This window comes from Eptatretus burgeri, chromosome 14 (genome assembly GCF_056783735.1).
Source record: "Eptatretus burgeri isolate ZD-2024b chromosome 14, Ebu_testis_v1, whole genome shotgun sequence".
Lineage (NCBI taxonomy): Eukaryota > Metazoa > Chordata > Myxini > Myxiniformes > Myxinidae > Eptatretus > Eptatretus burgeri.
In genome coordinates, this window is record NC_140974.1 from 1,010,258 (window position 1) to 1,037,511 (window position 27,254).

The 27,254-nt window shown below is 49.0% G+C and overlaps 1 protein-coding gene across 2 annotated transcripts in view; it reads left to right on the top strand.

Annotated features, from left to right (window-relative positions):
- LOC147012533 (uncharacterized) overlaps positions 1–25,015 on the top strand; it is an 88,938-nt gene extending 63,923 nt beyond the window's left edge. The window contains exons 27-32 of one of the 2 annotated variants that reach the window (XM_085853522.1): positions 9,024–9,121; positions 9,389–9,475; positions 11,031–11,072; positions 11,317–11,365; positions 11,931–12,002; positions 14,610–25,015. In XM_085853522.1, coding sequence (XP_085709648.1) covers positions 9,024–9,121; positions 9,389–9,400 — 110 coding nt within the window. In that variant the 3' untranslated portion in view covers positions 9,401–9,475; positions 11,031–11,072; positions 11,317–11,365; positions 11,931–12,002; positions 14,610–25,015. Of the gene's footprint in view, positions 1–9,023; positions 9,122–9,388; positions 9,476–11,030; positions 11,073–11,316; positions 11,366–11,930 lie in introns of both variants that reach the window. The other variant, XM_085853521.1, reaches the window with a different exon arrangement.
- Positions 25,016–27,254: the final 2,239 nt, after the last annotated feature.

The following is a 27,254-nucleotide window of genomic DNA, read 5'->3' on the forward strand; positions in this document are numbered from 1 at the left end:
TCTGTGTCTGGGGACCACACATACATGTCTCGCGTTGACGTTCCATGTCTTGCTGCATCGATGACATGAAGCGGGATCTGTGTGTCAGCTTCCTCGTGATTGTGAGTGGACATATTCTGACTGATGATGTTGTTTGCATTGGTGTATGCTGATGACCCATACACAACAACAAGCCCTTTGTTACTCCCAGAGAAATGTTTCAGCAATCGTTTCCCAAGAAATTATGTGAGCTGGGACTTGGTGTCTACATGAGATAGCAGAAGCTTCATAGGAACATTGCGTATGTTCATCGCGTCTTGTATTATGAACTTCACTGGTTGTGCTGAGCCTGCTCGATTGGAACGTGTATTTTCTTTCATAGATCCCGTTATATAGCGGTCAAAGATGATTTGTCCTTCACTGTACAAATTCATCATGTGTCGATTCTCTTGACAAATGCATCAGCCAGGTCACTAATTGTGTGCATCACTGGAAGCTTCTTCATACCCTGTACGACCGCTTGTCCATCAATGATGATGACCCTTTCTCTGGCGAACCTGGATTCCATCAACCCCAACTCGTCATCGTCAACAGAGTAACTTGTTGGGTGCAGACCGACATAATCCTCGATGGATTCTGGATGTTCTTCTACGCCCTCTGTGGTACCCTCCATTCCCTCATCGTTGGTGAGAGCAACGATATCAGTTGGTACCTCTTGGATGCGTGGTGTAATGTTGTCTGATCCAGTTATTGGTGGTGTATATGACTCTATTTCCTTCATGAATGAGCTCTTGTCACTCGGGATCAGCAGTGTCCCATCTGTTGCAAAGAGGGAACGAGGGGTGACCGCCATTTCAAAGTTTCCGATTGTGTCTCCCAATTTGTCGACTAGTTGTGGTCGAGGTTGTTGAATTACTAGGAAGCGAGTATCTGTCAGGACAAGATGCAACTCTCCATCTGTTGGATTATCACAGAGAAACGCACAGGACTTGGTCTATGGCTCCATTGGGCGACACCTACGAACACGTCTGACAGAATCCTCATCATGTGCCAAGGATGGACATCCGAGTTTAGCTGGTCGCATTTGTGATTCACTAGATGATGTTTCACAAAATCTCTTTTTGGCTCTCTCCAGCATACCTTTGTGCACTACGAGTTTGTAACATTTGTTGTGGTAATGGATGTTTTCTGTATCAGATGCAGACAACTTTGACAGATTTTCAGCCAGAGGTGCATACTGCGTTTCTCCATACTGTGCTCGCTCCTCGGCAAAGTTCTTTATATTATGTTACCAATAGAATCTGATGTAACATTATGTACAAAGGTGTAGCCCTTCCGCTTGCCTTTATCGCAAATGATGCAGGTGAGTGAGTTCATTGTCACGTCCGTTATAGTTGAATATCAACAGGCCTTGGTTTGAAATGGGTGAACTTCTTCAGAAGTGCATATCTGGAAATACATAAACATCAATAATTATTTCAGATATCAACTAAATATTTGGTACATAAATGAATGATATGAGGAAGACACCTGATTTTTTTTCATTATTTTCCTATTAATATTTTAAGAGATAAAAATAGTTATATCAATATTAGCGCTTTCATTTCGGGCGATAAACTGCGAAATGACGGTACCCCCGTTTAAGCCCCCACAAAAACCCAAATTCCCAAAAGTAAAATTGCCACCCAAGTTTTTCTGTCTACTAAGACCCAATAGATGCCATTTAAACAATAAAATTGCTTTTGGCACGCAATTCCCACGGGACCACGTTTCAGGTACACGGTGAACCTGACTACTTCCTTGACAGGTAGATAGCAAGTTTAGCCTCGGAAGACAAATATTTTGCTAAAAGACACTCATTTTTGCATCGGTAAGAGATTCTAAAACCGAAGATAAAAACACAATGCGTAAAAACAAGGCCAAGCCCTCTGAGCACATGTGATAAGATCACAAAAAGTGGGCCCAGCCTTGGGCACTCAATAAAAATGTGGAAAATATTTTCAGTAGCACCACAGAAAGGGCACATTTCCATGTTACTAGAACATATGCGATGAGACAAAACATTCGAGGGTAAAATGTAGTGCGCCAACCGCCACTGCAAGCAAGTCTCCAGAGCGCTTGGCAATGGGCGCCTTATACATAACAAGCCATTGGATTGCAGTGGATGGAGTAACCCGGAGCATCCTCTTCCAGTGTGCTTGTGGTTCTGCGGGTCTCTCAGGAACAAGGGCTTTAACACACAAAAAAAAACGGTATGTTTTTCCATTGAGTTAAAAGGGATAAAACCTTGAAAGTGAAGAAAAAGTGATGGAAAATGGTGTTTGAGTGAAGGTGTGGAGTCCATTTTAACTTGGACTGCTTGAAAAAGCATAGAATTACAGAGAAAATTCTCCCTTTAACTCGAATGGACCGAATTCCAGTGACTACAGTGACCTCGGCAGCTGGCTTCCATTTATAAGGAAAAGTAGTTCTAAAATGTTTAACCTTGGTGTATCCAGCATCAATAAAATTTTGCATAAAATTGCGATCACCACAAACCCCTTTAAAAAGAGGGTTAGAAAAATGGGCTCATTTAAAAACATTTTGAGAGAGTAGCTACTGTCATCACGGCGGATGGTGACTGCCTGCCACGCCTCCAGCATACTTCTATAGAACAGGGACACTGATGTGATGTCAACTTTCTTGGTGTCCATGAGAAAGAGTTCTTGATCACAGGCAAGTTTCCCTGCCTGCCGAAGCAGGCAGTGAGCGAAGGCTTTCCAAGAAACATCTGTGTATAACAGCCTGTGCAAGGAAAGGAGGCGAAAAGCCATCACTTTGCTGGTAACGGCAACCAGCCCCTGTCCTCCTTCGGCAATAGGCAGGGTAAGCACACCGGGCTGGGAAGACATGATATCAATCATGTCTTCCCCCCCAAAATAAGTCAATAAAAATGGACTGAAGTTTTTTTTAAGAATGAAATCTGGGGGTTGTAGTGCCGTAAAAATATGCCAAAGCATTGACGCCGCAAGGTTATTAATAACAAGGGTTTGACCCCAACATGAGATTTGACTAAGTAGTCCCTTCCATTTTAGTAACCGCCTCTCAGTTTTATTTCTTAAAAATTTCCAGTTTTTTAAAACGAAAGTTTTGAGTGCCAAGGAAGACGCCGAGATAAAAAATTCCATCCCATGCCCATTCAAGTTGCTTGGGCAGGATCGGAGGAGTTACGCCATTTTGCCGACCAAGATACAGAGCTTTGCTCTTTTTCCATTTTATTTTGGTGGAACTTGCCAAACTGAATTCATGGACACAGTGGACCAAGGCAGAGACATCCTCATCTGAATGGACAACCGCACAAAGATCATCTGTAGTGTGTACTAGGTGCGGTGGGACGCAAGAAGCACGCGGGCCACCATCTACTCCGCTTTATTGCGCGACCAGAAGCTCAGTCCTGCCACCCCTAGCGGGCGAGGCATGATATATGAAAACCCAATCACGTGACACAGCACACTCCTCCCCCCCGTAAAATGACTCGTCACATAACGAACGGATAATCACAACATGACCATCAGAAACCCATAAACACTCATAATCCTCCAAGTACTGCGGCCGCACCCTGACCCGCCTCGGACGGGCAGCGCCACCAGACAGTCCAGGCTCATACGCCTCCCGGCTCGGTCGAGGTGACACCCTAGCCGGACTCGCACTTTCCGCAACACCAGCTACCCCCGACTGCCCAGCCTGCTCGACGTCCCCGGGTAGGACGGCATCAGGCGAAGACCCCCTCGACGCCGGCCCAGCCAGTCCCGGCGATACAACGTCAGGTGCCGGCGAGACTACCGGTGGGGGCCCCGCAACGTTCGGCTCCGGGAGGTGTGGGGGGGGTGACGCTGAACAGCGATCATGCATCTGGTCCACGTGCCGCTTCCACACATCCCCACCATCAGTCCGCACCATGCAATTCGCCGGCCCCAGCACCCCAGAGACCACCGCCAGCACCCACTTGGAACTGTGGAAATAATCGCGTACCATCACCCGCTGCCCCACCTCGAAGCTGCGCAGCCACGTCGGACGCGACATTGCCCCACTCCCCGACCCTCCAGGTCGCAGCAAATCTAGCCTGGACCGCAAAGCCCGTCCATAGAGACGAATGGCAGGCGAATCACCCGTGACAGGATGAACTGCGTTCCTGTAATGGAGCAAAAAAACATCGACCACCGCCTGCACAGGTGCAACACCCCCCCTGCGCAAAGCCCGCTTCAACATCTTGACAAACGACTCAACTTGGCCATTCGTCTCAGGATGATACGGTGCGGACCTTAGATGTCGAATACCATTCTGGCGCATAAACTCATCAAATACACCCGCGATGAACTGCAGACCATTATCAGAGACCAGGATCTCCGGCAACCCTTTATTAGCAAAGATCGTCCGCAGCTTCTCTACCGTAATGCTTGCTGAAGTATGCTGCATTACTACCTCCTCCGGCCATTTAGAGAATGCATCAATCACAATCAAAAACATCTTGCCATTAACCGGTCCCGCAAAATCTACATGGACCCTCTGCCAAGCTCGGTCTGGCACAGGCCAGAGACTCGAAGCTCGACGCGGGTTATCAGCATCTGTCTGGCACGTGGTGCAACGCTTAACCAATTGCTCAATGTCTTTGTCCAACCCCGGCCACCACAACAGGCTACGAGCAAGACTCTTGGTCTGCACGATGCCCAGGTGACTGACATGCAGTTCTTCCAAACACCGCTGCCTGAACCTCAGTGGAATCACGGTCCTCATTCCCCACAATTATGCACCGTTGGACCAACGACAGCTCCGCTGCGCGTGACGTGAAAGGTCGAAATGCCGGTGTCGAAGGCAGATCGCTCCAATTCCCCGTAGAAATCGCCTGGACGACACGGGCAAGCACCGGATCACGAGCCCACTCCACCGCGACCTGCCTGGCCGTGACCGGCCCGCTTTGGACCTGGTCCAGTGCAAACACATCGACCCGGTCGCCCAACTCAGACGCAGCTGGACCCTCCGCACACGGCAAGCGTGAGAGCCCGTCGCAGTTAGCATGCTTCTCGGTGCTTCGGAACTGAATATCATAATCGTAAGCACCCAGAAACAGACACCCCCGCTGTATTCGCGCGGCTGCTACCACCGGCACCCCGCGTTCGGGTCTCAGGATGAATTGAAGCGGTTTGTGATCCGTCTGTAAAATGAAATGCCGTCCCAGCAGATATTGATGAAACCTCCGCACACCCCAGACGATGCTGAGAGCCTCCCGTTCGATCTGGGCATATCCGCGCTGTGCTGTGGACAGGGTCCGGGATGCAAAACAAACAGGCCGCTCGGAACCATCGTCCATCCCTTGGGAGAGCACTGCCCCGATGCCATATGCAGAGCTGTCGCATGCCAATAGGAGCGGACGCGCAGGCTCGTAGTGCACGAGGACTGTATCCTCTGTGAGCAGCCGCTTGACGCGGTCGAACGACGCCTGGTGTGCAGGCCCCCAAACCCAGCGCTCGTCCTTCTTGAGCAACCGCGTTACCGGCGCAAGTTGTGAGCTGAGCCCGCGCACGAACCTTTGGTAATACTGGGCCATGCCAATGAACGAGCGCAGCTGCGTCTTGTCGCGAGGCGGTGGCATGCGCTGAATCGCCTCCACCTTCCGAGGACCTTTCAACAGCCCTCCGGCGTGATGATGTGCCTGAGGTATTCCAAGCGTTGCTTGAAGAACGCGCACTTGTTCCTGTTTAAGCGCAGGCCACACGCTTCTAGCTTCGTCAGCACTCGGGCAATGTTCGCCAGATGCTCGTCCGCCGTTTTCCCCGCAATGAGTACATCGTCCAGGTAAGTCTGAGCGGGCAGGCCAATGCAAACCTGATCCATAGCTTTCTGCCACAAAGCTGGGGCCGAAGCAATCCCAAAACAGAGTCGGGTATATCGATAGAGTCCTTGACACGTGTTGATTGTTAAAAGCTCGCTACTCCCGGGATCCATCGGCAGGTGAAAATATGCATCACGCAGGTCTAGCTTCGTGAAGTATCGACTCCCCGCCAATCGCGCATATATTTCATCGATTGACGGCAATGGATATTGCTCCACGCTGAGCCCCGGGTTAACTGTGGATTTGAAGTCCCCGCACAATCGGACGTCCCCATTCCGTTTCAGCACCGTGACAACCGGGGTGGCCCAATCCGAGCATGACACCCGTTCGATCACTCCACAGGCCTCTAGCCTATCCAGTTCACCCTTGACCTTGTCCCGCAGGGCATACGGCACCGGACGCGGTTTACAAAACCGAGGAATCACCCCCTCCTTCAAGAAGAGTTTCGCCTCCATGCCCTTGAGTTTTCCAAGGTCGTCTCTAAACAACCCTTGATGTCTTTGAAGAATCTCCTCCAACTGATCTTCCCACTGGCTCGGCACGGGTTGCACAAGGTGAACTGCGGCACAGTCTAGCCTGATGCGGGTCATCCAATCTCGGCCGAGGAGAGACGGCCCCCTCCCCCGTACGACGTACACCCGAAGCGTGGCGACCTGGCCTTGGTACCGCACCGACACGTCTGCCATCCCGACTGGCGTTATCTTCTCACGGGTGTACGTGAACAGCGCGAGGTTTGACCTGATAAGCTTCAAGCCGTTGAGTCTACGCGCGGTCTGTTCGCCGATGAGCGACACCGCTGCTCCCGTATCGACCTGGAACGTGATCGGCGTTTCGTTCACTTCGACCTCCACCGTCATCGGGCGCGCCGTCGTCGGGCCAACTGAACCCAGGCTCAATAACGGCCGCTGGTTCCGCCCCGAGTCGCGTCGCGCATCGCCGTCCACGACTTTAACGGTGGCCGACGCCCCACGGCACACACGCGCCAAATGACCCACCTTGTGACAATTCAAACACACGTCGCCTTTATACGGGCATGCACGGCGCAGGTGTCGACCTCCACATCCCAAGCATGTCCGCGGGGTCACCCCGCCGCACGCGTGGCCGCGCGGCGACGTCCGACCCGCATCGAAGGTCGTGCGCGCGTCCCGGGGTGCTCGCGACCCCGCGTGGCCGGTGATGGCTCGAACATCCCCGCGAGTCTGCTCAACCGCCATGTGTGCTTTCATTTTCTCCACAATGTCCCGAAACGCCAGCCCGTCATCCCGGGGCCTGTTCGGTGCCACTAAATCACCCAGCAGCCGATAATGCTCCGGCGAAAGCGAAGCGAGCAAGATTGACTTCTGCTTGCTCTCGTCGACCACATCGTTCGCGTGGAAATAGCATTCCAATTGCTCTGAAAACGATTCGAAGTCGTCCCCGTCAAAAACAGGCATAAGTCCGTATGATCCTATCGTCGGCCAACTAGTGTGTACTAGGTGCGGTGGGACGCAAGAAGCACGCGGGCCACCATCTACTCCGCTTTATTGCGCGACCAGAAGCACAGTCCTGCCACCCCTAGCGGGCGAGGCATGATATACGAAAACCCAATCACGTGACACAGCACAATCTGCATAAGCAATGACTTTAACTGGGTTCGCCATTAGTTGGGGAAGAAAACCATGATGTTCCTGCAACCGAATAAGCAAAGGTTCGATTATTCGGGAATAGAGAAGGCCGGACAAAGGGCAGCCTTGACGAATGCCTCTTCTCGCATGGGAAAGGCTGACATAAAATATTATTAAATTTGAGTAAACTAAAAATGTTGTTATACAGGAGCTGTATGTAACAGATAAAAGTTGCCCCAAAACCAAACCCTCGTAAAACAGAAAAAAGATAAAGGTGATCAACAGTGTCAAAGGTTTTTTCCTGGTCCAGAAAAACCAATCCAACCTTTTTTTTTTCCTCAAGAGTGCAGATATCAATCATGTCTCGCACAATAAAAATACTGTCGTGCATTGTTCTTTTTGGAACACCATAGGATTGATCAGGGTGTATAATTTCCCCAATCACAGGTCTCAGCTGGTTGGTAAGAGCCTTTGAGAAAATTTTATAATCCGTGCAAAGCAATGATATAGGATGCCAGTTGCATGGTTGCTGAAGGTCACGTTTTTTTGGGACAAGGGTGAGTACAGCCCTGCGACAGCTTAATGGCAACAGATTCAATCGTGGACCATCAATCAGAGCTCCATGTAACTCTGGTCCCAGAAGGTCTCAAAAGGTTTTATAAAGCTCTACAGGCATTCCATCCAGAACAGAGTCTTTGCCTGTTGGGAGAGTATGTAGGGCAGCCTGAAGTTCCTCCAAAGTTATTTCCTTGTCTTGTTGTAGACATACGGAATCTGATAAGATGGGAAGGGAAGAAGTCAGGGATTGGGGGGAGGGGGATAACTGCGGGGGAGGGGAAGTCAGGGATAAAAAGATGGGGGGAGAGAGAGGGAGGGGAGGGGGGGGAGAGAGAGGGAGAGGTCCTTCGACCTCTCTAAAGTAGCGCTCTCCAGTAATGAAGAGTTTTATTCCTATGTCCGAGCAATGGGTGAGACATCCTTCCTTGTATTGCTGCAGCACAGTCAGAGCTGTTCAAATGGGGGGCAACATGGCTTCTTCAAACCACGTGACTGCGATCGGCCAATTACAGCGCTCAATGTAGAGGACAAAACATGGTCAGACTCTTTCTATACGGCACTGGTTTCAAGACATTAAACATCCCTTGGTGTGTTTCATGAAGAGATGGCAGGGTATTGTCGACACTCAGAAGGAATTCCAGATTCTTGCATTTACCAACTCCAATCATGTCAGGCCTAGCCAACCGGTTCCTGAAAGACTCAGGCCAATCGCACATGTTATGAGAACTGGACCTCTTACTCAGGGACATGGTATATGAACAATTGGCTCACCCAGAAGAAGAAGAAGAAGAAGAAGAAGAAGAAGAGAAGATGACTAATTTTGAAAACTGATGTATAATTTCTGCAAAAACACACACACACACACACACACACACACACACACACACACACACACACACACACACACACACACACACACACACACACACACACACACACACACACACCTGAAGTCCATTGGTATTTTTCTGTTGCAATATCTGTTTTATGTTGATTTTGCTTCATCTTTCCAGGACTGCTTTCGAAAACCCCTGTTCCTAAAGGGAGTTCAGATGATTACAGTGAGGAGATGCAGTGGCATAGTAACGGGGAATTTAAGAAGCCTGGACAGGTAAGCAAGATATTGGATTACCTACAGTGGGGTGCAAAATAATGAATGAGTCCAATTCAATCGATGCCAAGCTTTCTCAAATCACAAATTTGTCAAAATGAAGATATGTATGTACCCCTATTCTTTAACACATTATACTGTCGTTAGTATTGATTGACAATGTGATGATTATTGAGTTGATGTGGAAGAATCATTTAATCACAGCTGTATTATTTCTCTTATATTCCATAAGTGTTGTTGTGAAGCTCTGTTTGTGCTTTTTATCAGATTGAGAATTGAGAGGTCATCAAGAAAATTGGACAAGGAGGCTTTGGATTTATTTACAAAGCAAAGAACGTCACCTCTTCATTGGAGGTACAAGTTTGTGGTATACTTTATGTCTTCCTTTCACTTTTCGGGAGCCGGAACAGCTCCTAGGAGAGCACGATAGTACACGATGGAGGGACACATGGAAGAAAGGGACGGGGAGATTCACCAGGATCTGAGTTTGTCTACTTTTTGTCTGTCGAGATGAAAGATTTTTTTGTCTTTTGACTTACAGGCCCCACATCATTCCTGTGGATGATTCCATCATAGATGTAATTACAATGAACAAACGAGAACAGCACTCGGTAGAGCGCCTACCTCCACTAGGCTGAACAGTTTCTGGTTTGGATACCATTGATCGCCCGGATCTGGATTCGGACCTGAACCAAAGTTTAATTGGTTTGTTCATGTTACCTAACCAACTCGTCCACCACGTTTCGTCCAAATCCGTACACAACTTTTTGAGATATCATGCTATATATCGTTTTGAGCCCAATCTCTCAATGGTGAAGAATCATTAAGAGAATTAATAAATTCTCAAATCCGGATCAGATTTCGGATCTTCACCAAAATCGAATCGATTCATCCTTGTCACCTCCCAACCTGTCTCCCACGTTTCATCTGAATCAGTCCACAACTTTTTAAGATATTGTGCTATTTTGCGTTTTTTGCCCAATATCTCAGTGGCGAAGAATCACTTGATATCTTGTAACCAGAACCGGATCTTCACCAAAATCGAATCAATTAGCCCTTGTCACATGCCCAACTTGACCACCAAGTTTCGTCCAAGTCCGTCCACAACCTTTTGAGATTTCCTGCTCCCAGAGAGATAAACAAATAAGAAAGACGTCGTGCGGAGCACGATACTTGCAAAATCCCCAAAACCAATTTGACCTCAAAAATAATTGTTGGTTGGAATTCAGTGTCCTGACATGAAAATTATCTTCAAATTCCAAGTCAATCAGATAAAAATTGAGGATTTCAAAAATTGACTTAAGTTGTTGGCCTATGTTGACCTTTTGACCTCAAAAATCAATGGGCTTCTTGCACATTTGTACTCCGACCTTCATGAAACTTTACTGCCTGGTGGAGGTAGTGAGAAGCTGGAAGCCTCTTGTTTTTGAGGTCAAACGGTTACATAGGCCAAAGGTCAACAACTTCAGTCAAATTTCTAAAATCCTCAATTTTCATCCCATTGATTTGAAATTTGAAGAGGATTCGCCTATTAGGTCACTGTATTCAACCACCAATTATTATTGGTCAAATTGGTTTTGGGGATTTTACAAGTTTCGTGCTCTGGGGTGGGAGGACAGCAGGAAATTCGCGATATAAATGTGTATCATGTAGCGCCACCACCAGGTGGGAGAGGGTATGACAAGTTTCCACTCTTCACAGTGCAGTATTCCTGTCCCCACGTTTTCCAGTGCAGCGAGGTGTTTTGAATTACACAGGAGAGTTATTTTAGAGAGGTATTTGTATTACACGTTTGAGTAACAATAATAACACAATTATCATTTATCACCAAACACCAATATCATATTTTAATAGTTTCCTCACATTGTATCTAAGATGTTCTAACATGTCCTTTTGTTCTCTCTTTTAGGTTGCTTTGAAGAAGTCAAAATATTTGGAGGGTATAGCCGAAGTAAGTTTGCGTGATTGTGGAGATAACTGTGTTTTAACTACTGAACCACTTGTTTAATTCAACTCTGAACTGTCCTGATGGAACTTTTGTTTGTGATCGATCTTTGTCTTTTGGCCCCTGAGGCTGAGTCCCTCTGTGTGAGTTACAACTTTGTGGTTACTGCTGTGGGGTCAGTTGACCTTTATACGGGTTATGGAATGAATTTGTTAAATTTTCTCCTCTTCTGTCTTTTTGTGTTGTGTAGCTCAGGTGCGAAGCTGAAATAATGAGGAGACTTGATTGTCCAAACATTGGTAAGTGTGGATTTCTCTCAAACTTATCACATTATGACAAAACAAGTTACAGATTGTGTGTTTCTGTGTCATTAATTATCACTCATCACTCAACCATCGACTTTTCTTAACCTCAATCAAAGCAGAGTTCAGGTTTGCAAACAACTTTTAGGAGCCGTCTCTTTATACTGTCACAGAACATTGGTGCCACCGAAGCAGCTTCCTGACGAAGGGTTGCCCTGGGTGGTTTGCCCTTGCCTTCTCAGCCGGAGTTAAGGCAGCAATTTGTTAATTGTTGAGGATGCCGGTGATGGTTCGCCTACTCTTCGCGAAGGACACTGTGGGATCCTTTATGTACACCAGCGAATGTCTGCAGATAGAACACCGTTTTAACATTCATTCGAGGGACGGCACACACGTTGAATCACCCTGCCTGTGCAAAACTATCTTGCCACACTGTTGATTACTTGTCATTGGATGGATCGCACGGAAGTCGCACGTTCGTAATCTTGTTCGAAGGTGTTTGATTTCAGGTGAGTTTCTTATGCCATTTTAAGTTGTGCTTCACTGTCTTGTTTTCCCACAGTGAAGTTGATTGACGTCATTGAAAATGGGATCTCTAATGAAGTGGTCCTCGTTATGGAGTATCTGTCTGGAGGTGAGGTTTCAAAAGTGATTTTGCTGAGAATCTAATGCTTGTGTCCACTTTTACTTGAGCACCAAAATAACTTAGTACGGTAATTGATAAACGTGAATTGTTGGGACTTTTTAGTGGCTGAACAAAAAGAGCAGAAAAGATAACATTGACGTATTTATTTTAATCTTCTTTCATCTTTTAATCTATGTTCACAGTCTGATGTTCTAACCAGTTGTGTCGCGCTCGACCATGAATGTTGATCCAAAGAAGAAAGTAACCAAATTGCTTTGGAAGCCGAGGCCTGTTGCTCTGATAAATGGAACATCTTTCAGTTCTTAGAAATCTCAGTCTCACCGTCATTCTCGCAGGATTGTCAAAACAGCCCACTAATATATTTCCATGCTCAGACATGAGAAGTGGTTTGGTCTCTTGACTTTGTCGGCCTCACCATCAGCCACGACGTGGATCATACATCAAAGCTGTCTTCCAAACTGAGCTGCAGACCCCATAGTTCCAAATATTTCCTTAAGCTCAACGCCAACAAGGTGTGTCCGTGTTGTTCAAGGAAGACGTGTTGAGAGCTTTATATTCCACAGAATCCAAGAGACCTGCAGTTTGGGATAAGATGGTAGCTTCACAAACTGATCTGTATTCTGTGGAATATAAAGCTCACGACGTTGTTAGCATATCACGTGATGAAGCTGAAACACATGGCCAGTTCCTCTCACCTGGCAGACGGCGTGGTCCTCTGATTTCTGCGGCCTGTCAAAAGAACAGAGGGTCTTGGAAAAGTGAGTTGTCAGAGGGTAACACTCTATTCAGGAAGATGAACAGGAAGAGAAAAGACAGCTGATAGGATATTTCGCACAAATGGAGCAACATGTCTAATGTTCCATTTTTGCTGATTCACAGTCCAGCTCTCCCTGCTCTTTCACCCCTCTGACCATCTCATGTTCCTTCAGCAGCACATCCGAGTTAAACTCAAAGTTCACACTTTCCAGACACACCTCCACTCATTTATTCCTCTTTTCCATGGCTGGGCTGGATCACCTGTTGTCTGGTCAGAACCAAGTGGGCCGGTGCTCTGGTTGGCTGATGGGCTACTGCCAATCACATTTTGGGCTAAGGAATGACTGGTCTCATTATCCGACCGACAGAACGAGAGGCTATGTCAAGGGCCAATCGGCGTATCACACACACAGCATGTATTCTTGTATCCATCACGCATTACATAATGCTACAAGTTATTGTTGGCACCACCAGTTTCCCAGGTAGCATGAGAGCAGAGTTTCTCCAAATTTCGTTTCATCAAACATCGCCTCAACAACTCGATGTCACAACACCGTCTTGAAGCTTCATGTCAATGTTAACGGAGAATGATTTCCTCAACGGCATATCCACACATTCAGTTGTTGATTGTCTGTCCAAAAAGAGTGAACTCTCAGACCGTCCTCTGAACTGTATGTGATTTAGAATCGATCAACTATTTGACCGTTTGACAACGACGTATTGAATCCTCAGTTTCTGTGAACTCCGAGCTCAAAGCCTTGGCAGTGTGTTTGTACTTCTTGTTGAACATGTGGACAGTTTGATAAAAAAAAAATCTTTTTATCCTGCAGTTCCCGGGGGATTCCATTGAAACGTGCTACTCCCTGCTCCGTTTCCATATTGTTAAGTCAGCATCTGTAGCAAAAAGTAATCTTTGTCCATTGAAATCTCGTTCATGGTTCAAAGTCATTTCCTCTTTGCTGCCAGACTTTACTGTATCTCAGTGAGTTTTTGATCTCAGTGAGTCTGTCCTTTTTCATCTGTCCATTTTTGGTTAGTCGTCAATTGGTTAAGATTTTCATTAATTAATTCATTCTGTGCTGAAGAATCAATCAATCCTTTCTGACAATATCAGCATTTTTGTTCCGATCAATAAAGCATGCGATATACGTCCATTATATGACGTCTAATCGTTCGTTTTTGTGCTGATGCTAAATCTTGTCATCAAATGTTGCACGGAATCCATCATCATGAATCATAATGCCATTTCTTCCATTCTCATTCGGTCTATTCTTGTTGGTGTTCTTATTTCCCTCATCCCACCGAAGTGTCATTATTTGCGTGCGTACAACTCAGAATGAATGTCCCAACTAGTCTTGAATAATTTCTTCTAAATCAAAATTGAGTTGAGATACCTTCCGTTCGTATTTTCTCCACAAGATGGAGCCTTCTGGAAGAGCATGGTGATAGAGAGCATGAACTGATAATAGGGCAGCAAGGTAACTATTGGACAAAATTAACATTAATCCTTTGAACCATGAGTTCCTTGGACGTTTGGCTCCACCACCCTGGGCTCAGTGGAGAAAAATCCAACTGCTCAGGTAGATGGAGGTTTGAATAGTGGCTGGGAAAATGGCTGCTCAGGTTCAAAGGGTTGACTTCCGGTTCTGGGTCTGAGTGCATTCGACTTTGATCGTGTAGTGTTTCTTTCCAATTTATCAAAGCTAAGTTTTCAGACCAGATCTGTCATGTCTCTCTATTTTCATCCTTGTGTTGTTGCGTTTTCAGATAATATTTCCGTGTTTAACCATGTCTTCTTGTGGCATTTTGTTCCTCTGAATGTCTGGCCTACTCACCAAGGAAAAGATCATGGTTTTGGAGAGGGATGATCTGAAATGGTGGTGAAGAGTAGTCATGAAGACCTGGTGGGAAGAATGAGATTCAAGAGTGAAGAAAAAGAAAGTAACACAGGAGTTGAATACCCAAGGAAATGGAGCAACAACTCAGTTGGCATCAATATGGAGGAGGAAATTCCTTGGGAGGAAATGCTCTGCTGAATGCTGTGAGAAAAATTGCTGTGACTCGCTGGCACCCAGAGGATTCCGGGAAGTGACGGCTTCAATAAAGTTTGACTGAACTACACAATCCGAACCTGAACCCAAGACCTAACCGAGTTCCATCTCATAACTGCCCCATACCTATCCCCTTATTAACAGCAATCTCTTTCCAGCGTGTGATGTTCTTTCTTCAGGCGGAGAAACATTTCATAATCTTTCCTTACTTTCCAGGTGGCTTCAATAATTGACTCCATATAACTGAAGAACTCTGAGAAACAAAACTTTTTACTTTGCTGTCTGGATACTTTTTTGTCTGTTCTTTTCCAGACACTTCAGTTCTTTGAGTGTTTCCATGATGCACGCTGGCAGCATTCAGAGAAATATCTCCTCAATGTGAGCTCACCTTTCCCCTCTCAAATGTCTGCCAATCTTGCCCTATTTTCCAGGTGCCTTCATTAAATAGCTCCATGACTGCTGACCTGGAATGCCAATCATCCAAACTTCTTGACACCTGTTCTCCTCTTTTTCTGCTCTTTTCTTGATATTTATTTGATGGCCGCCATTATGCAATCTGGTGGCTTTCAGACAAATATCTCCTCGATATGACCTCACCTTTCCCCTCTTAAATGTCTGACAATTTTGCCCTATTTTCCAGGTGACTTCATTAAATGACTACAGGACTGCTGACTCCAATCATCTAAGCTGCCTACTTTCCTCTCTGCCCCTCTTTTTCTGCCCTTTGAGATATTTCTTTGAGGTCTGCCATGAGGCAGGCTGGTGGCCTTCAAAGAAATATCTCCTCAATGTGTCCGCCCCCCCCTCCCACAAAATTCACGTTCCCAAGTGTAAGTTTAAAGTTCACCTTCAATCTTCCTTTCATTTTACCCTCACTGATAAATTTAATTTGATAAATATTTTGGGTTCAGTCTTTCGGATTTTTTTCTGCCCGGTCGTACATGAGATTTGCCAGTCAATGTGTTGTAGTTCAGTTGGCCGTCTTCCCATTCTGGTTCCGGAGGTCACGGCTCAAGCCGAGGAAGCCGTTGTCGCTCCTGTGTGAAGCGGGGTCATCGCCGTGAAATATAAAACACACAGGAAATGGCGCTCTGTGCTGAGGCGCGGCGGTGATAGTCATTGTTAACCCTCGACTAGGCAAAATCCCGGGGGGTTAAACAGCACGGTAAGGTCTGCACAACAGTTGTGTACTTCACCTGAGTATGAGGTGGATCAGCTGGTGGGGTTGGTTGCCCGAGTGGAGATTGTGACCCTCGTGGTATTGATCTCGGCCACTCTGGATAAAACTGTTACAAATTTGGAAACCAATCACATGCAACATTCAGGTCCTTTAGCTCAGTTATATCGGTATGTGTTTTATAGATAGCTTCCTTTTCCCTTGTCTAATGGGTAAATAAATGTAAATGCACTGTGAGTTACTTTGATAGGGTTTTTCATTTATTTTTACACCTCCCCCCCCCCCGCTCTACCCAGCGCCAATGTTCTTCGTGCGTTCAACCACGGACATGGGTGGGGATTCGTATCACTTCGGCTCGAGATTCTGCCCAGAATGAGGGGGGGGCGGGTCCCTTGGCCAATCAGGGACCTCACCACCTCAGATCGAGGCTCCGCCCAGAATGAGAGGGATGGGTCCCTTGGCCAATCAGGGGGCTGACCACCTCAGATCGAGAGTGGGGAGGGTGAAGACGTCCCCCCCCCCAAAAAAAACAGGGTGAATGAAGATGCGGGCGCTGATCTTGGTGAGGTAGATCATGGAGGCAGATCACGACATCGCATCTGGGCCGACATCGCATCTCATCTTGTCTTGGATGATCGTGGTGAGGTCGATCATGGAGGCAGATTACGACATTGCATCTGGGCCGACATCGCGTCTCATCTCGTCTTGGCTGATCTTGGTGAGGTAGATCACGGAGGCAGATCACGACATCGCATCCGGGCTGACATCGCGTCTCATCTCGTCTTGGCTGATCTTGGTGAGGTAGATCACGGAGGCAGATCACGACATCACATGTTATCTCGCCTTGGTCGTCGTCGTCGTCGTCGTCATCCTCCTCCGCGGATCGAGTCAGCTTGAAGACCACACGAGGTGGACAGGTCCAAGGCAGACCCTGGTCTTCAGTTCGCCTGTCCCTCCGAGCTGAAGTCCGCAATAAAGGCGTTAGCCACCACTTCTTTTGGGTGTGTGTGTGTGTGTGTGTGTGTGTGTGTGTGTGTGTGTGTGTGTGTGTGTGTGTGTGTGTGTGTGTGTGTGTGTGTGTGTGGCGCCCGTCCGTAAGTAGTGAATTGTATAAGTGCATTTTCGCTGTACATTATTTGCCTTGCTTGATATTCGGTTTAACTCTGCCTGAAGAAGCCTCCTCGTCGCCTTGTTTGCCTGCTGGGATCGTCTCGCTTTGCCTGCTGGTGTTCTCGTGTTGCCCGCAAGTGTTTGTCTCGTCTTGCCCGTTCTCGTGCTGGCTGGCGTCAGTTGCATCATTCCCGGTCCCTGGTGCTTGCAGCGGCACTGAAGGTGTGGGTTGCCATGAAGGTGTGGCCATGAAGCTCGTCTCAACCAGACTGCACGAGGCGGAAAGGTGCCCAACCGAACTCTTGTCCTCAGCTCCCCTTCCCTTCCGAGCTGAAGGGTCAAATAAAGGCCAACCGGCCCCATTTCGTGTGTGTGTGTGTGTGTGTGTGTGTGTGTGTGTGTGTGGGTGTGTGTGTGTGTGTGTGTGTGTGTGTGTGTGTGTGTGTGTGTGTGTGTGTGTGTGTGTGTGTGTGTGTGTGTGTGTGTGTGTGTGTGTGTGTGTGTGTGTGTGGCGCCCGTCCTGTAAGTAGAAACTGTTAAGTGCCTGAGTTCATTGTAAATTGCATTTCTTTTAGTCGTGATAACTCTGCTCTCTGTGCACCCCTCCCCATTATAAATAAATCCCAATTGTTAAACGTTCCAGCTCGTTGCCTGTCGTTTCTGTTATTGACCGAGCACGGTTCATGCCTGAAAATTAGTGAGGCCGTTTGTGCCATAAGTTGTCATTGGGACTGACGGGCTTTGGTAATTCTGCTCTGTTACACCGGATCGACGTTGGTAGAACGACCCGTTTTGACAGAGTCCGTCGAGGGTGTGGTTTTCCCCGGTCATTAGTCGGCGTGGGTACTTAGGTATATTGGAATTGGACAATTAAGCCTACCCCACGCCATCGAAATATTGGTGTCCACGGTCCACTAAGGGATCCGTGATCTTCGGAGTTATCCGAAGGTTACGGCCTTCAATTCTGGGTGTTCGGTAGGAGACGGCCCTGCTGCTCCACCTAGCGGTCGTCCTCGCCATCGACCCCCGGCCCACAACAATATATCTCAGAGGCTCTCTGAGTAGAGAGGAGTCGGAGAAGGTGTGGTTGTCGGTACGTGCATGGAAAAGTCGTGGTTTGCGCTGGGTCGGTTGGTGCGAGGAAGAGAAGAGTCGTGGTTTGCGCTGAGTCGGGTGGTGCGAGGAAGAGAGGAGTAGTGGTTGTCGTACACAGAGAGGAGTTCTGAGCCCCGACGATTCGCCACGCAAGTGCCGCCACGAACCACGGATCCCGCACGTGCGGCTGGGTCCTTCGACAACCCATCGGTGCCGCATTACCAAGCACGCTTTCCCTGCAACGACCAGGTACCCACGAAGTCTGACCCCCTGCTCATCTCTCCTCACAGCTGCGAGGGTCAAATAAAGACCCTGGTTTCTTTTCTTTTTGTGTGTGTGTCTGAGTGTGTGGGCCCATCTTCTAAGCAGAAATTGAGTAAGTGTTTTTGTATCATTGTAAATGCTTGCATATTCGTTCAAGTCTCGCCTCCCTTGTCTTTTATATTGCTGTAAATAAATTTATTAGAAATATTCCCAGTCTGTTTCTGTCCCTTCTTATATTGGTCCAGCATGGTTCGGGTCTGAGTCTAGACGGGTCTTCGCACCCAATAATCCATTCATTCTAGCCGGTACGCCTTGGTAGTTCCACTCGGCTGCAACCGATCCGGAGTTGGTAGGTGGAAGTTGATACTCTACCGTAGCTGGTAGAGTGATCCAGTTCAGGCAAGGCGTATCGAGGGCATGGCTTGCCCGGTATTTTAAATGGTAGCTACTTCGGTAAATTCGTTTCAGACAAATAGACCCTACGCTACGCGGTTGAAATATTGGCGACCATGGTCGGTTCTGCGACCCGCCACCTTCGGAGTCATCCGGAGCGACGGCCTACAATTCTGGGGAGTCTGGTGGGAGACGACGTCATTTTCCCCACCTACGGTCGCTCTTGCCACCGACCCCCGGCCCACAACAATATTTTTGAACAAATTTTACTAAGTCGGCCATTTTGACATAATTAAAGTCATGTGACCGTAACATGTTTTGCAATCCGTGTTATCAGTCAGGAGAGGAACGTTGCTGTCAAATTTCAGCAGGATCGGCCCAGTGGTTTGGCTGGGGAAGTCGAAAAAGGAGACGGACGGACGGACGGTGCGTGATGACACCTTATCTGGAATTTAAATTCCCGATGAGTGAAAAAGTTTTGCCTGGACAGACACACAGACAGACTCATATGCAGACTCACATGCAGACGTGATTACAAAAGTCCGTCTCTCGCGCTAACGAGAAAGAGCAGTCAGATTGCAGACCCTCGCCAAGACTTGTTTCATGTGGTGTATTTTGTGGTGGCAAATAAATGGGATTCACGAAATGAAAGTTCATCAATTGCAAATGAGAGGTCTAAATGGTCGAGTTGTAAAGATCAAAGGTCTGAAAAGTTATAAACCGTTTGAGGTCTCCGAGGATTTAAGGGTCCAATGAGGTCTGCTCCATGGGGTACACAGGGTCTGAAACGTCTAAGTCAAGTGTTATCAGGGTTACAAAGGGGGCCTTAAGGGTCTTCGGGGCCTTGAGGTGTCTTAAATGGTCTTTGGTGTGTTAAAGGATCTTACGTTTCTAAAGGGCCTAAGTAGTGTTCGGGGTCTTTGAAATAAGGGTATTTTTTGCATACATCCGCATTCGAGGCTCGTGGAAGAGTTGGAATTAGTACACTGAACGGATCAGGACTCAACAGGACAAAAGGAACAGTTGAGAGAGAGAGGGAAACATCAACAGCAGGCTTGAAGCCCAATATGGAGGGAGACTTGGACAAACAATGGGTGTGGGGAGGAATGGGGGCAAGAGAGGATGCATCAGGTGGATAAGATGGATACAGAAGTATTATTTGGAAATTTGGGAAAACTGGAAATTGGGGTACGGTGGTGGCAATGGGGGGGGGGGGGGACAACATCGACAACAGCTTTCTTGTTGAACAACAGAGAATGTGGAAATTGGTTCCACAGGTTGGAAAAAGAGGAACAAATAAGTGGAGGTGAGCAGTGATCCTGGATTTAGGAAGTTTCACCAGGATTGATGGTGAACCATGTGAGTCCTTCAGAAAAACGGGTTGGGGGGAGGGGGCGGTGGTCAAAACACAGAAAGAGGAGAGGGTGCAAGACCAAAAAGGAGGCGGCAGAAGACAGATTGACCACCGATGTGTCTGTGATGGCCGAGTGATCGACCCACAGACTCAGTTAATATGTGAGAACAATGATCTTGAAGGCCTTGGTATCCATGGTGATAAGCTGAGCAAAATGTGAGGCAGGGAAGCCAGCCCAGAGGGGAGAGCAGTATTCCATCAAGCTGTGGATGAAGGCCTTGTAGGTGGAGTGGATAGGAGTCCAGGTGTGACAAAGAAGGACTTTAGGATTCCCAGTCGGCGGATGGCTTTGGAGGCCAACGTTGAAATGTGGTTTTCCCAATAAAGATCATGGCTGATATGAGTTTGAAGTTTTACCCAGGAGTTTCAAGAACTGAACTTCCTCAAGAGGATTGTTAAAAAAGTAGATGGGGGGGGGGGTGTTTGCCAGAGGGTCCCTTCAGAGAGAGAGAGAGATTGTGAGAGTGTGAGATTTGTCAGGATTGAAAGACAAATTCCAAGTGTTTGACCATCTTGTGATTTTGTCAAGGTTTGAAGAGAGGGAAGAAGCTGCATTCCACCTATTTGAAGGATGACGAATGTCACTGCAGAGGGTGAAGTCATCAACAAAGAAATAGAGAATTTTCCAGAGTCAAAGAAATTGTTGAAGATCATCAGGAATAGAACTAGGCCCACAACATTGCCTTGGGGCACTTCAGCCTTGACAGGGAGAGGTAATGAAAGGATTCCTTTGAGTCCCTCATATTGGCCATGAGTCGAGGAAGTCGGGAAGCCACGTGTGGAGTTGGCCTTGGATGCTGAGAGGGTTTGCAGAGCAACGTGGGATGCCAGACTATCAAAATCACGAGAAATGTCCAGTGAGACGGCCCTGATCTGACATTGAGGGCCTGTCATGTCTGACATTGAGGGCCTGTCATGTCTGACATTGAGGGCCTCCATTCAAATCTTATATTAAAATCTTAAATCCAATATGGTTTGGCAGCCATTGTTGGATTTAAGAAAAATATTAAATAATGTTTTCTGTGGAACCGCTTAATCGATCAACATGAAACTTCACCATTATGAACTAGTAGTGGTGGGGAATATGTTTTAAATTTCAACTTGATAGGACACATGGTACGGCAGCCAGAATTATTTATTTATTTTTGATCTGGGTTCTTTTTTATTTCTTAATTTTTTGAATGAGGTTCACTTGGCTGTGCCAGTGCACAAACACCACACAAAATATACCACAGAAAACTACAAAAACACCACACAGCACAAGTTCTGGTGAGGATCTGCAATCTCTGATCGCTCTTTCTAGTTTATAAGAGCTCACCTCTGTGCTCCTTTTCCTTTTCTTTACCCACAACGGTCATGATATCGATCAACATGTCCCAGGGACACTCCTGCTCGCTAGGACAGGACAACACCTTTTCCTCCATATCCTGCTTCTTGTTGGTCTCACGTGCAGGTATGGACGGGTGCTTCACGGAGTGAGTGTCTTTCTCCACTTGCTCGTGACAACTGGTGAAACCCTGTGGACCTCCTACCTCGCCACCACCGCCAATCACCAGCGCACGTGGCAAGGTAGCACCCAACGGTACCAGGACCAGGGGCAGGATGGCTCGAGGAAGGGCACGACCGGGGAGTCCGTCGGGGAGTCCACCAAAATCCTGGGCTCATCATATTCCACACCGATCCTTCCCGCCGCATCCAACGCCACCACGGGGCCAGGCTGTGGGGATGGGTCATGCCCTAAATGCAGGTCTTTTGGCGCGATATTCGACAAGCCCATGAAATCTGTCTTCAACACCCCCCCCCCGTCCACCCTTGGACACTGCTGTCTGGACCATCCGACATCTCAGCCGGGCTGTCCGAATCACGTCGCTTGGGGTCATGTCCATCAGGATGATTCACATGTGTCGCGGCCACTTCCAGCACCACACCAGATGGTGTGAGATCAGTAACAGCTGCAGCCAGGCGGCGACCCCCTCTGGAGCACGTCGCCAACACCGCAGGCTCGGTCCATGAAGGGTGGGTAGAGATCACTGGGTGGGTAGACATCGGAATGGGTAGAAACGCTCTTGGTGGGGGCACCGAGACCCTCCAGCCCGGGTTTGAACCCTGGTCCTGCGACACCGACGGCTCCACGGACCTCACGAAGTTGGTGACGTCCAGGGACCCAGATGGTCTGTTTGAGATGCGACCTGGAGCTGCAGGTGGTGGGAATGCGAGCAAACGGTCTTCATGCTCACCCTCCAGGCCGGAGCGGTCGAGAGACGGTTCCACCCCGGGATTTAAACTGCCGTTCGTGTTCACATCGTCCAGTGCTGGTGATCGATTCAAACCGAACTCTTTGACCACACACACCCTCTTAATCATGAGCTCGACCTGGTCCGTGTCAGGTGTGTTATTAAGTGGCCACATTCGACCCATATTTAAACAAATAATAATTTGTAAGATGTAGGGATTCGGACTAATTTCTTATATACTCTGTAATGCATTTTAAACTCTCGATAGTTTTAGTGGCACTGTTCCCACAAAGTCAGTCGACCAGATGCCCTCTAAAGGCACTCTATTTTGGTCAAAACACATTCCACTCCAGTGAAACTAAATGCGACACTTTATCTTGGTTTTCCCACAGTCCACTCCTATGAAACTAACAGGGCTGTGCTATAACAGTACAAACCGAGACATGTCCTTTACTGGTAATGCTACACTCTATCTTGGCCAACTCATTCATTTCATTTCTGTGAACTAAAAAGGGCTTTGTGTTTTACTTTCAACATACCACAGTGATAAAGAGCCTAGATTGTGGAGAGGGAAGTGGCAGAGTAAGTGGTTCGACCTTCCAACCTCCCTTGGATTAGGGAGGGAAAGTTCCTGTGCACATATTTGAATGCATGGTCACAGGGCTCTTGGCAAACCAACTAGAAATAGACTGTAACCAGAGATTGATTGGAACTCGAGATAGACTGTATATATTGGAGAGTTTGTGAATGTGAAACTTCAGTGTTGGTTGGTGGCTCTCCTCTGTTCGGTTTGAGCTGCCTCACCACCTCCGCATGCATGTGATTATCTTCAATAAACCGGGTATTCGAGAACTTCCTCTCTGACTCTTCACCTGCGGCCTAAGAAGGGGTCTTCACAGTCCGCACCCTCATTGTTCACATGGGCTTGGAGAAGGTGCAGATCATCGCCCGGGACGCTCGTGGAGGGTCACACAAGGAGCAGGAGCGACGATATTCGTCCATCACGAGCACTCGCTTCGCCATGTCAAAGCCTCAGGCCCAGTCACGATTTCCCCTCCAAAGAACGATTAAATGGTCTCCGAAAGGGATCGTTCCGTCTCTCAATTGCAGCAGAAGATTCGTTGTGGTGAGGGGGGGGGGAGGGGGTTGAGCAGGATGAAAACCAAACCAGTGAAAACCCGACGTGAAGCGAACTCGGTCAACGAACTGTCTGACGAATCGGCTTTGACGAACTCAACGCGTCTTCAGAAATCAACGGTTTTTAGCAGCGTCTCGCGTAGCGAACGCTGCTCATAGAGAGCTCGGCGTTGTTCTTGTTGTTGTTGTTGTTAGAGTGTACTAGGTGCAGTGGGACGCAAGAAGCACGCGGGCCACCATCTACTCCGCTTTATTTACGCGACCAGAAGCACACTCTCCCCACCCCTAGCGGGCGAGGAATGATATACGAAAACCCAATCACGTGACACAGCACACTCCTCCCCTCGTAAAATGACCCGTCACATAATGAACGGATAATCACAACATGACCATCTGAACCCATCAACACTCATAATCCTCCAAGTACCACGGCCGCACCCTGACCCGACTCGGACGGGCAGCGCCACCAGACAGCCCAGGCTCAGACGCCTCCCGGCTCGGCCGAGGCAACACCCTCGCCGGACTCGCACTTTCCGCAACACCAGCTACCCCTGACTGCCCAGCCTGCTCGACGTCCCCGGGTAGGACGGCATAAGGCGAAGCCCCCCTTGGCGCCGGCCCAGCCAGCCCCGGCGATACAACGTCAGGTGCCGGCGATACTACCGGTGGGGGCCCCGCATCGTTCGGCTCGGGGAGGTGTGGGGGGGGGTGACGCTGAACAGCGATCATGCATCTGGTCCACGTGCCGCTTCCACACATCCCCACCATCAGTCCGCACCATACAATTCGCCGGCCCCAGCACCACAGAGACCACCGCCGGCACCCATTTGGAACCGTGGAAATAATCGCGCACCATTACCCGCTGCCCCACCTCGAAGCTGCGCAGCCGCGTCGGACGCGACATCGCCCCACTACCCGACCCTCCAGGTCGTAGCAAATCCAGCCTGGACCGCAAAGCCCGTCCATAGAGACGAATGGCAGGCGAATCACCCGTGACAGGATGAACTGCGTTCCTGTAATGGAGCAAAAAGACATCGACCACCATCTGCACAGGTGCAACACCCCCCTGCGCAAAGCCCGCTTCAACATCTTGACAAACGACTCAGCTTGGCTATTCGTCTCAGGGTGATACGGTGCGGACCTTAGATGTCGAATACCATTCTGGCGCATAAACTCATCAAATACACCCGCGATGAACTGCGGACCATTATCAGAGACCAGGATCTCCGGCAACCCTTTATTAGCAAAGATCCTCCGCAGCTTCTCTACTGTAATGTTTGCTGAAGTATGCTGCATTACTACAACCTCCGGCCATTTAAAGAATGCATCAATCACAATCAAAAACATCTTGCCATTAACCGGTCCCGAAAAATCTACATGGACCCTCTGCCAAGCTCGGTCTGGCACAGGCCAGAGACCCGAAGCTCGACGCGGGTTATCAGCATCTGTCTGGCACGTGACGCAACGCTTAACCAACTGCTCAATGTCTTTGTCCAACCCCGGCCACCACAACAGGCTACGAGCAAGACTCTTGGTCTTCACGATGCCAAGGTGACTGACATGCAGTTATTCCAAACACCGCTGCCTGAACCTCGGTGGAATCACGGTCCTCATTCCCCACATTACGCACCGCTGGACCAACAACAGCTCCGCCGCGCGTGACGTGAAAGGTTGAAATGCCGGTGTCGAAGGCAGATCGCTCCAATTCCCCGTAGAAATCGCCTGGACGACACGGGCAAGCACCGGATCACGAGCCGATTCCACCGCGACCTGCCTGGCCATGACCGACCCGCTTTGGACCTGGTCCAGCGCGAACACATCGACCCGGTCGCCCAACTCAGACGCAGCTGGACCCTCCGCACACGGCAAGCGTGAGAGCCCGTCGCAGTTAGCATGCTTCTCGGTGCTTCGGAACTGAATATCATAATCGTAAGCACCCAGAAACAGACACCACCACTGTATTCGCGCGGCTGCTACCACCGGCACCCCGCGTTCGGGTCTCAGGATGTATTGAAGCGGTTTGTGATCCGTCTGCAAAGTGAAATGCCGCCCCAGCAGATATTGATGAAACCTCCGCACACCCCAGACGAGGCTGAGAGCCTCACGCTCAATCTGGGCATATCCGCGCTCTGCTGTGGACAGGGTCCGGGATGCAAAACAAACAGGCCGCTCGGAACCATCGTCCATCCTGTGGGAGAGCACTGCCCCGATGCCATATGCAGAGCTGTCGCATGCCAATACGAGCGGACGCGCAGGCTCGTAGTGCACGAGGACCGCATCCTCTGTGAGCAGCCGCTTGACGCGGTCAAACGACGCCTGGTGTGCAGGCCCCCAAGCCCAGCGCTCGTCCTTCTTGAGCAACCGCGTTACCGGCGCAAGTTGTGAGCTGAGCCCGCGCACGAACCTTTGGTAATACTGGGCCATGCCAATGAACGAGCGCAGCTGCGTCTTGTCGCGAGGCGGTGGCATGCGCTGAATCGCCTCCACCTTCCGAGGACCTTTCAACAGCCCCTCCGGCGTGATGATGTGCCCGAGGTATTCCAAGCGCTGCTTGAAGAACGCGCACTTGTCCCTGTTTAAGCGCAGGCCGCACGCTTCTAGCTTTGTCAGCACTCGGGCAATGTTCGCAAGATGCTCGGCCGCCGTTTTCCCCGCAATGAGCACATCGTCCAGGTAGGTCTGAGCGGGCAGGCCAATGCAAACCTGATCCATGGCTTTCTGCCACAAAGCTGGGGCCGAAGCAATCCCAAAACAGAGTCGGGTATATCGATAGAGTCCTTGACATGTGTTGATTGTTAAAAGCTCGCTACTCCCGGGATCCATCGGCAGGTGAAAGTATGCATCACGCAGGTCCAGCTTCGTGAAGTATTGACTCCCCGCCAATCGCGCATATATCTCATCGATTGACGGCAGTGGATATTGCTCCACGCTGAGCCCCGGATTAACCGTGGATTTGAAGTCCCCGCACAATCGGACATCTCCATTCCGTTTCAGCACCGTGACAACCGGGGTGGCCCAATCCGAGCACGACACCCGTTCGATCACTCCACAGGCCTCCAGCCTATCCAGTTCACCCTTGACCTTGTCCCGCAGGGCATACGGCACCGGACGCGGTTTACAAAACCGAGGAACCACCCCCTCCTTCAAGAAGAGTTTTGCCTCCATGCCCTTGAGTTTTCCAAGGTCGCCGCTAAACAACCCTTGATGTCTTTGAAGAATCTCCTCCAACTGATCCTCCCACTGGCTCGGCACGGGTTGCACAAGGTGAATTGCGGCCCAGTCTAGCCTGATGCGGGTCATCCAATCTCGGCCGAGGAGAGACGGCCCCCTCCCCCGTACGACGTACACCCGAAGCGTGGCGACCTGGCCTTGGTACCGCACAGACACGTCTGCCATCCCGACTGGCGTTATCTTCTCGCGGGTGTACGTGAACAGCGCGAGGTTTGACCTGATAAGCCTCAAGCCGTTGAGTCTACGCGCGGTCTGTTCGCCGATGAGCGACACCGCTGCTCCCGTATCGACCTGGAACGTGATCGGCGTTTCGTTCACTTCGACTTCCACCGTCATCGGGCGCGCTTTCGCCGGGCCAATTGAAAACAGGCTCAACAA